This window comes from Arctopsyche grandis, chromosome 5 (assembly GCF_051622035.1).
Source record: "Arctopsyche grandis isolate Sample6627 chromosome 5, ASM5162203v2, whole genome shotgun sequence".
NCBI classification, from domain to species: domain Eukaryota; kingdom Metazoa; phylum Arthropoda; class Insecta; order Trichoptera; family Hydropsychidae; genus Arctopsyche; species Arctopsyche grandis.
Window position 1 is genome coordinate 24,347,656 of NC_135359.1, and position 11,564 is coordinate 24,359,219.

Consider the following 11,564-nt stretch of genomic DNA (forward strand, 5'->3'; position numbering starts at 1 on the left):
ATTATTTATATATAATATATATGCATTTGAAACAATAGAAACTATGAAGAGTGTGCAGTTTTGTGTTTTTGTAACGTCTATTGTAAAAAGAATAGTATAGTATAATCAGTGCACAAAGAAGAGGTGAAATGCCACACTTCGAGCCTTAGGCATGTCATATATAAACAAATTATAAATTGATACGAGCAAATAATATGAAATTTCACAAAATACATTAAAAAATATAAAATAAAATTGGCTAAATTTATCCATATACATACATAACGGAAACATGTGGTTCAATTAGTCATATGTTAAATACAGCGAACATCATGCGGTTAATAAATACACAACAAAAAATTGGAACATAACAATTCTGGAACATTAACAAATAGATATTTCTTAAATGCAATTAAAGCCAACAACAAATTGAGAAAATAAAACGTACACACGCACACAGAATACAGAAAAATTCAATCGTAGCGCCATCTCAACTCTACATCACGTTCATATCAGTCTCAATGAAATATTAATCCTTTTTTTATACTATAAAGTTTATCACATAAACTCAACCGTCAATCTTTATACCTTAATATCAAAGCTTCCCAATATTTTGCACATAAAAAACTAAAACAATGATTCGCCGTTCTATTCGACAATATAATAAAAACTTATTACAATTCAAAATTGTGCACTGGTTAAGAAAAGAAAAAAAAAAATAGAAAGATTCTTACATAAGTGACAAATAAAAACTTTGTAAAATGCAATATTAACAAAAAATCAAGAAATTTCATGTATCAATATTACGCACAGCATTTGTTGGGAAATTCTGCCTTAAATGACGCCACGGTTAAATTCTACTGGATAGTCAACACCAGAGGTAAGCAACAGTTTATTTGTCTAAGCATGTTTTGGTCAATTTAAGACCTACATTTACTTTATGTAAAAGGTTGCCGACCAACGGTCATTACGATTACATAAATAAAACTAAATTGAAATTATATTCAACAGACGTATCACTCGAATGCAAATATTCCTTAAAAATTCTTTAAATATTATTGATATTCATTCAGGTACCAATTCAAATGAATGTGAATTGTTAAATATACATATATATTTTGAGAGAATGAGATTCAAATTTGCGTTTATATCCTGTGAGTTGAATATTATAATACACATAGCCAGTTAAATAGCCATTGTTAAAATATTATCAGTTACATTCAGAAATAGTTATAAATAGGATCTAAATTGTCATTTTTCATCAGCTCAATGTCTCATATAATGAAAAGCATATATAATATTGTATCTAAATAAACAAAAAATAAATGAGGTAACAATGAGAATTAACAAAACGGGTGTTTAACAAATATGATAAGAGTTCAGAAGGACGGTTTGGGAAGTACACTTGAAATACATTTCCTTAAAATATACTAAATAAACATTTTTCTTTATCATACTTTACGATGGACCAATGCATGTAATGAGAATTAGCTGATTGATAGTAATGTGGTATACAGGGAGAGATAATGCATTTATAAAATTACCTTTTTAAATGTAATTACATACAAAAAATAGTCATATACAAGGCAATATTAATTTCATAAAAAGACTTTCAGTAATATAGAGAATTTACGCACTTCTTACCACAACACTCTTAAAATATTGTGAAAAATGAATTGAAAATGTAAAAAACGAAGTTATATTTTTTTTAATGACAAAATGACAGTGGAAACTATTTCGAAATTGATGAAAATGACATTAACCGATAATTGGTCAATTCCTTACAAATTTATTATTATTTCATAAGAGAGCACTAAATTAAAAGTACCCAATATTTTTCCTCATTAAATTTAGCAATTCCTTACAAATATAAAAAAAATATATTATACATATGTATTCATGCACATACATTCACATATGTATATATGTATATTCAATGACTTCTCTAGCACAATATATCATATGTATTACTCGAGTCTTAGCGACCAATTAAAAATAGTGAAAGATATCCTTCTGAATTCGCAAGGACGGCTCGGAGCTCTTGCGTGATTTTTTTTATTTATTTTGGTATTATCAAAATACATATTAAGATATTCGTTGTTTTGTGAAGCTCTACTGAATGAACATACTACATCCTTCAAATGTTATGTGAAAAAACTGAAACAATAAGTAGGTATATTAAAAAAAAAAAAAAAAACCTTCAACTGAAAGGTAAAATCGTCTAGTTACATACATACACTTAGTGTTATAATATCATATCTTTTTTTTACTATACTTTAAACATACATATATAATATTTAAATGTATGTAACATTGATCTGTTGAAAACGGTGCAAACACCACAGTATACATGCATATTCACAAACTCATGAACGTGTACATGAGATACACATAGAAGCTTCTCTACACATTTGATTGAATGTGACGAGGCTAATGAATATTTTACGTCTAACAGTTATTATTTCATGGTAAAATACTATAAACTGAAAATCGATTCACAAATGATTTGAGAGAACAGTAAATATTCATAAAGAAAACACACACACATATATGTATGTAGACAAAGAAAACTGTTAATATTCAATATCAGAGTGGTATGCACACGGGCAACTGTAACTATCAATATAAAAATATTATTGATAAAAAAATAAATAACAACTTAAAATACATAATCTTATACAACCATGGATGAGAGGCTTAATTCTATTAACAAATATTTTTTTTATTCAAAGTGTGACCACATAGTTTTGTTAACTTTTTTTTTGGACTTTGGGAATAAATCAGACGATACAATAAACTAGAGAATTCACTACTAAAATTTCTTTGTTACTAACAATTTGGCTAATTTTCAAGATTTTGGTCTTTTTATTCTTCTATGAGACAAGAGTCTTTATAATCAGACGCATTACAAAGATATGAATATTTCATACATTAAATATAAACATCTTTCTATCCTATAGCACACTCACTGCAGAAGTTGAACTTTCATATTTATTTATCTAAATTCATTTAAATAGCACACACAAATAACATTAACAATCAGATGTCACATCCATCTTGGCTAGATATTTTATTCATTAATATCACACAGTATTGGCAACATTTTCCCTCAATATCATAAAGGCAAATAGATCAATACTAAACATTCACATAACATACGAGGTCACTAGAAACAAAACAGCAAGTTTAATAAACATATATGCGATAAAACGAACTGTAACGTTATTTAATGAATTAAAATATTTTGTGTTTGTTCCAATAAGCATTTAAGTGTAAAATCATTAGTCAATTATAAAAATTTAAATATTTAGTGATAATATAAGACACATACTATGTCAGTTTCAATCTAATGCCTTTACAATGCCAATATATTTTTCTCCATATTCCATGTGATTAAATTGGAATTTGTCCTTTATATAAAGCATACAATTTATTAATTTTGTTTAACAAAAAATATTTACTAGATATATTTGTGGATCTTACAAAAAACTAACTTTATTTTACTTGGATTTTAAGCAGATTTTTTTTCAGTCTTGAATAATATGTTAAATACTCGGCACATATAAAATATGCACTATCTGACATCTCAAACTCCCCACACAATATAATATAATATAGAGTTATCATTTTTAAAAAAAATGTAACGAGTTACGCAGGTCCACTTTAACTATCATATAGATGTGTAACATTCACAGAACCTTATTTTTAATGCTACTAGCGAGACTAATATTTTCTTTTTTTTTTTATTGAAATCGTAGATACACTCATATAATCCGGACCAAGGATAGTTATAATAAAACGCTTATTCTATAGACAAAAATAGCAGCAAAACAGCTTCGATCTTGAAACCTTTGCTCAAGCAATATATATACATATAATATGTATATATATGCATACATTGATAATTTTTATAAGCCTAAGTGACAACATTTACGAGTAAAACATATTTCATATCACATATCTGAATGGGTTTACACAAAACATCAGTCATGGACTTTTAATAACAAGGTAACATTTAGACACAAATTTTCTATATGATTTAATAAATATTCTTTCAATTGAAATACTTATGCAATGACTAAAAGAAATGCAGAACACGACTACATACATTGCATATATTATACATCGAAAATTTTTATCAAGACAGATACATTTATACTTATTACTTGATAGACGTAGCGACATAGTTGTTATTGTGATTCACTTGATTGGGCAATTTGTTATAATTTCTTCCGTGACTCAAGATACCTCCTCCATTCATTATTTCAGATTTGTTCATCATATTCGTATTGAAAGGCGGTGCGTTATTCTTTCCGCCGAAAATGTGCTGCCTTTGATTTCTATGAAAGCCCATATTGTTGGGTTTGAATGCTTCTACATTTCTTGGCGAAGTTGTTGAAGATGTAGGAATGGAAACGGGAGAGGAAACTTCAGATACCGGTTTTTTGGCAAGATGAGCATTATCTTTAGTCGGATGTTTTAGCGTTTCGGTTTGCATTTTTGCTAATTCAACCTTTTGAGAATTGGTAGCGCTTTGTTTGGGTAGCTGTAATCATAAGAACAATAAAATAATACGTATATAAGTAATGTTTACATAGAATTAATGATTATACTAACTGTAGTATTTGACGCTATTGCAACTGTAAGAGTCAAATCACACCACATAGCAAAACGAGCTTTTTTAGCACAAGCGGATAAATGCTTTACACTTTCGCCTAAGGATCTAATAACTGAAAAAAAAGAGTATATATTTAGATTGAATAAAGAATTTTTGTTAAGTTAGCTTTGATTCTATGAGTTGAAAATAATTACGAATTTCGTCTTCCTTTGAATTAAGAACTTCTCGCCAGCGAACGCTTTGTACTTGAGCTATAGCGGACCGCCAAGCTACCATGGCTTCTTCGATTTCTGGATAAGTTCCGACATTTATTTCCGTAATTCTAAAAGGATAAATTGTTTATCATGAAACTCTTATCAAGTTAAAGAATTTAAGTATTTAATTAAAACTTACAGTTCTTCTATTTTTTTATCGTCAATAATAGCTGCAGTCGGTGTCGGAATTTCCAATTTAGAATCCACTTTACTATTGTCGTTAACGGAAGCTAAAACTTCACCCCTTTTAAGAACGGTAACAGGGCATTTAATTTCCACTGATGCTTCCTTATTGTTTGAATTTAAAGTGCGATTATCATTTTTCAAAATTTTAGTTACAAGAATATTATCTGAATTTTGACTTTTGTTTTGTTCAATTTCGTTATTTGATTCTTTCTTATTGTCATTCTCTTCGTTTCTATTCACTGGTTTTTTAGTACTAGCTCTAAGTGCTTCCATTTTTCTTACCAATGTCACCACCTGCATATTAAAAATAAACTTGATTTTTATAATATTAACATATTAAAAATGGGAACAATTTAAACGTCCATTTTATAAAAAAAAAATGAGCAATCAAAAAGCAATTATATATTTTTTTGTACATTAAATAAGTTTCTGTACATTACAAAAAAATTATATATACAGATTGCATTAGAAAGTTTGCTTTGATCATTGAAAAAAATATTTGCTACTTAAAAAGTGGATGAAATGTGCATTAAAATGATAGAAGAACTATATCGAATACCAAAATACGAACTAACGTTTGTTTAGGTTTTATTTATTTATGGTTAGGTTAAGTTAGGGTTGGTTTTATTTATTTAAGATAACATTTCACTAGTGAGAAACAAAAGTAAACACTTTTAATTAACAGTTGACAGTTGTCAATAGCGGAAGACTACAATGTTGCCACTTTTTGTATCCATCCTAATTATTCTATTTTTTAATGGTCACTTTATAATGCCAAAATATTTTATTTGATGCACAATACGAAATTGTTTAATGCACCGAAAACGCACAAACATTTTTTTAAGATACAGAATATTTTTCTCAATGTAGTTAAATCATACCCATTAAAAATTATACAAGAAAAAAAACACACCTTGGTATGCTCTCTCAACATATCAACAGTGAGACGATCGACTCTAGTCGGATAGAGAGGCAATCTAGGCACAGGTATGTTATTGACAGATGAAACCATGCGTCCCGGAAAGGAACGAGCCAGTTCAGCTTCCGTCTTCTTCCTTTCTCGCTCTAATTGCCGCCACTGCTCGTAGCAAACCTCCAGCCTGACATGTAGTATTGAAGATGCATGAGATCTTCTGCAACGAGGGTAAGCTAAAGGTCAAGTTTTGAAAACAATACAGTCCATACATTATAGATGTGAAAAATAGGCGTTCACCTTGCATTACGAATATTTCCCGGTGAGAACGAATCCAGCGGAGATTGAAAGAAGCCTCCCAAAATAGGGTGCGGTGGTAAACCCAAAGGAGGCATGTTCATCGGTGGAATACCCAAATTATTCACTCTGCTCTCATCTAAATGTACCGAATGAGGAACATTTCCACCGTTGAAACCGTAATTCAAACCGTCACACATTTTCTTGTAATTATACACGGTGTCGATCGGTGATGAATAATGATTATTGTTTTGACTTTGCGATATGTAGTTTGCATATTCCATGTTTCGATTTCCAGTAGTCATGTCTGCGTTTTGTGCATTATAGTAATGCTCATTCTTCATAAATTTTCCACTGTAATCGAAAAATGGTATATTCTTCTTCACGTTTGGCGGCATAGGTGGTGGAAAGTTCATTTGATTAATTTTAAACCCGTTCATATCTCTAGGTGAATTCGGAAGATAGTTCTTTTCGCTGTAGTTTTCCTTGGGAGAGTATTCATTTCGGCTCATTCTATGTGCGTGCGGAGCGTTAAGCGGATAAGAGTTGTGATGAATGATTTGTGCACAATTATCAGTACAAAATTGCGAGCCATTGTTGGTTTTCATGTTGTTTTGTAAAGCCTCAACTTTACCAGCGTCACTTTGGTACCGATGCTTATCGTTATTATAAATTGGAGGCTCGGTCGATAAAGATGGCATATTCGGAAAACTATTATCTAATTTGTTTTTGTAGTAATTCGGTATGTTTCCCCGATGACTGTTATTACTATTCAATTGGTCCACGAATACATTCGAACTGAGTACAATTTCAGTTACGGGCTCGATCTCGATATTCAACGAATCATACCTGAGACTCCAATCTCTCGGTTCGTTGAAAGATCCGTTCAAGATATAATTTGCATTATGCTGAAGAGTCGAGGGATCCATATGATTTTCCATTGGCATTGTAATTCGATCAGTTAAATCGATTAGAGGTATCATCAAACTCCTGTTAAAATCGGACGATTCGTTTTGCTTCATATTATGTAGCATTTCTGATTCGTTTAACATTTGGTTTGGCGAATTTAAGAGATTCATATTCGAAGAGTTGGGATACGATTCGAAATGCTTTCCGTTATACAAAGAAGACAAATCACCATCGGATAGTTTACCGTTTCTTACACATGTATTATTAAGTCGGATGTGTTGCGTCGCTAGCATCAAAAGCTTTAAGTCATCATCGCAGACAGTGTTGTTATAATTATTAGACGAATAGTCATCAATAGGATTATTTTCATTGAAGTTTACGCCAGTCATATTATTACCGTCATCTCGGAATACGTTGTTGGGTTTGTTGGGTGGCATATCTAAGTTTGTGCGATAATCTGTCAGTCCAGACGATAGCGGTTTTAGGTTCCAATTAAAGCCGTTATTCGGAGGAGAGTCGATTCCTCGTAAAAATGCATTATCAGAAGCAGTAGACGAATGCGAATTCGATATATCAGATACCGAGTGGTAATACTGCGACGGCATAAAATTAACAGCAGACATACTAGCATTCCTCGTATTTTCTGGAATTCTGAAGGGCGAAAACAGTTTTATAACCAATCTAAAATTGAAAACAATAAATAAACAGAACTGAGTGCAACTTACGAGTTTAATACTACTTTAGAATCTTTTTCTGGTGGTTCATCTAGAATTTTCGTGATTAATTCGTGTACAAGAGGATTTTCATCTCTCATAAGATTCCCCAATTCACTGTGATTGAACTGAAAACGAAAATTAATTTTATTCGACGATGAAACTGGAATTTTTTCAAATGATCTAAAATTTAATTAGATTGTAATTACATAATACAACAAACGTTAAATTTAAATATGTTTGCCATTAATATTTATTAACAATTACATATCATACATCAATAAATTTTGCATAAATAACCTAATTAATAATTGACGTATGTATAATTTATTTATTTTCTTAGATATTATTTAGACACTTGGATTCGTTTCATTTAGCAGTGTAATTGCATCATGTAGAATCTACAAATATGCACTATCTTAATCCATAAATAATACTGGACATTCAGAGGTCATGCATTTATGCTTCATATCTATAATATATATTATAAATAATAATATCTTCCATTTGAACACTATGTCAAAATGTGCATCCCAATACATTGTAACTTATTGATTTAAATTCATACATGTGTATACAATGTATTTGAACAAAGAACATATCATGAAACAAGTTAAAAATCAATCGTATTTTCTCCTTCCTACTGACAAGTAAACTGTAATGAGGTAAATTATGCTGACGACTCATAAAGCCCTTTCTATTTCCAAACATAAATCTATCAATTTCTCAATACAAGTACTTCAGTATGTATCTGTGACGCCGTTTAATAAATCAATGATTTCGATCAATTTTTACTGAGTAAGAAAGAAGTCATTCTGAAAGGCTTGCATAAATAGTGTACCGATTGAATAATATTACTACAGAGGATATTCTTATATTATATATCTTATCTTTTCAAAGGTCAGTAACCGCCTTAGCTAGACAACTCTTGATGATTCAGTGCCGTTCAGATCGACTCTTCAAATCCCATATTATTTCACAACCAAAAAAGCTTCTATATAGTACATATTTTTGGTTTATTCAGGATATGAGGTATATGACGAGCTGAACTAGAACTCTTCGAAATGAACCATCAAGGTTTAGCATATATATGAACCACACACTATTGATTTTAATTTAGGTGCTAATAGGGCCACCTAATGGAATCCTGGGCCCTGGAAAAATAATTCTGGGCCCTATGACAAACTAAAAGAATATCTTATAAATAAATTTTTAATATACGAAGAATTTACTAGAACTATATGTATGTTGGTTGTTATTTTTTAAAATAATTAAATAAGAAAGTATGATATATGAAGTACGATTTCACATGGACACAATGAATGCGTGGATATTGAAAAATATTAAACATTTAGCATTAAATAAATGTTGTTTATGTAGAGTAATATAAAATATCAATATTGGTCAGTCGAATGTTCCGACATGGGACTCCTGGAGTCGTCAGGCCCTGGAACTTTACCCCTCCTCTCGTCGGCCCTGGGGGCTAGTAGTCAAAAAGCTATCTTCAAATAGATTCACCAGACGTTTCAAACATTTGATATGTTAAAGCGCTAAGTATTTAAAATGAGAATCCTATGGAAGCCATATTGCTATGATTTCCGTTTTGGCTAATATTGTAACTCGGGGAAGCATACAGTGGAAGCATGCTTGGTAGTTTGTGCATGAACAAACTAGTTCGTTTGTCAATATGTTCTGTTGCATTCACTATAACCAGCCTGGTCAGTTCGTGTATGAATAAAGTAGTGTGGGCTGTAATACATACAATATGTCGGAAATTTCGTATGACAGATTTGTCATGGTATTATACATTGAATATGGAATGAACGATCGGTCCCATCAATCAAAATCAGGTCATCGTCGGTGAAAATGTCAATCCAGCTGCTCCACCTATCAATATTCGGAATGGGAACAAACGAAGACCTGAACATAGGCCAGTGAGGAGAGAGTGACCTGTCTGTCACACGCATACGTATTGACGGCTGGAATATGCGCGTGAAACGTAATTCGGTCAAACGCCAAATTGCACAAAGTATAAACACGCGCGCGAAAGTGTCACGAATGGCACCTGACCAGTGACCAGTGACCAGTGACCAGTGACAGAGTGACTCGTGGCCATCGAGAGGGTCTGCATGTTGTCGAGGTGTGAGGGTGAGGGTGTGAGGGATGTGAAGGGCGTTTGCCGCGGACGGGTGGGCGCGAGTGGGTGGCGGGCGGGTGGGGGTGGCTGCGAATGGGGTAGAGTGCGAAGGGGAGGGCAGGGGAGGGGAGGGCGCGAGGGCAGACTTACCAGATCCATGTCTGAGAGGTGGAGCGAGCGAGTGCCGGGGAAGGGCGAAGTGGGCAGAGAGTGCGGGGCGGAGCGGGCGAGGTCGACCCCGCGGCGCCGCTCGCCCGCGACTGACACTCCTGACTACTCTGCGCCACCCGCCCAGACTTTGTTGGTCGAAGTAGGTCGCGCCGCGGCCATCGCTGGCGCACCAACATGTTGCACGTGTAATTTTTTAATTGCACAATGTCGTTCTCTCCTTTATTTTCAAATTGAAAATTGCTATTTCTTCAATTAAAAATTCACGTTAAGCTAAGTGTATTTGCGATGGTACACATCAGTGACAACGACGACTAAAGGTCTGTTCATCACTGCACGGCTTCAGCACTGCACGACTCCGTTTCAAATATGTCACTTTATTACATTTCTATTCATATCTAGAATTTATCTATTCATAAGCAGAATTTACTCACGGTGTGAAGAGGCGATTAGCAGAGAGCAGTTTGGGTTCAGACAAGGCTTGGGTACCCGAGAGGCCCTTTTCTGTATGAAAACACTACTCCAAAGATGCAGAGAAGTCCGTAAACCTGTGTACATCTGCTTTATAGACTTTGAAAAGGCCTTTGACCGTGTCCAACACGCTCGCCTGATGGAAACATTAAAAAATATTGGCCTGGATGACAGAGATGTCAGATTGCTACGAAATATTTATTGGAATCAGACTGCAGTAGTACGTGTCGATGATCAATTCACTGATGAGATTCCTATAGAACGGGGCGTCAGGCAAGGATGCATCCTATCACCTACTCTTTTTAACACCTACACCGAATCCATCTTCCACGATGCTCTCCAAGAGGCGGAGGGCATCAAGGTGGGCGGCGAGACGATCACCAATATAAGATATGCTGATGACACGGCACTAGTCGCTGAAAATTTAGCAGACCTGCAAAGATCTCTAGACCGTGTACATCAAGAAAGCAATCGAAGAGGTCTGCGCATAAATCTAAAGAAGACAAAATTTATGATAGTAGATAGAATGCAAACAGACACTGGGAATCTAACCTTGGATGGAGAGGTGATAGAAAGAGTAAAAATATTCAAATACCTGGGTACCTGGCTGAATGAAGAGATGGACCCAGATGAAGATTTAAGAATCCGCATCGAGATGGCTAGAACAGCATTTGTAAAAATGAAGGCGGCGCTTATAAACAAGCATCTCAATCTTCATACGCGGTTGAGATTCGCGAAGAGCTACGTCTGGACAGTATTACTACACGGATGTGAGACGTGGACTCTGAAAACCAAGATGATCAGCCGCATTGAAGCTTTTGAGATGTGGGTCTATAGGCGTATGCTGAAGATTCCGTGGACCAAATAGATATCAAACGAAGCTGTCCTCGGCATGATGGGGAGAGGCAGGGAACTTGTT

The 11,564-nt window shown here is 33.6% G+C and overlaps 1 protein-coding gene across 2 annotated transcripts; it reads right to left on the reverse strand.

The window, feature by feature from the left end:
• Positions 1-2,051: 2,051 nt before the first annotated feature.
• On the reverse strand, positions 2,052-10,295 carry LOC143911649 (uncharacterized). Of its 2 annotated transcripts, none has more exons than XM_077430628.1 (8): positions 10,157-10,295; positions 7,882-7,997; positions 6,251-7,807; positions 5,951-6,170; positions 4,991-5,331; positions 4,792-4,919; positions 4,597-4,709; positions 2,052-4,525 (listed from the first exon to the last, which is right to left on the reverse strand). In XM_077430628.1, exons 1-8 carry the CDS (start codon positions 10,163-10,165, stop codon positions 4,142-4,144), a joined length of 2,868 nt encoding a protein of 955 aa, XP_077286754.1. In that variant the 5' UTR covers positions 10,166-10,295; the 3' UTR covers positions 2,052-4,141. The 2 variants fall into 2 exon arrangements, with proteins under 2 accessions (XP_077286754.1, XP_077286755.1); XM_077430629.1 differs by having other exon boundaries at positions 5,951-6,167; positions 10,157-10,286.
• Positions 10,296-11,564: the final 1,269 nt, after the last annotated feature.

Coding starts and splice junctions, on each gene's coding strand:
- LOC143911649 (XM_077430628.1), bottom strand. Junction 7,808..7,881: donor TCTAAAGTAGTATTAAACTC/GTAAGTTGCACT, acceptor TTCGCCCTTCAG/AATTCCAGAAAATACGAGGA. Junction 4,526..4,596: donor CAATAGCGTCAAATACTACA/GTTAGTATAATC, acceptor TTATGATTACAG/CTACCCAAACAAAGCGCTAC.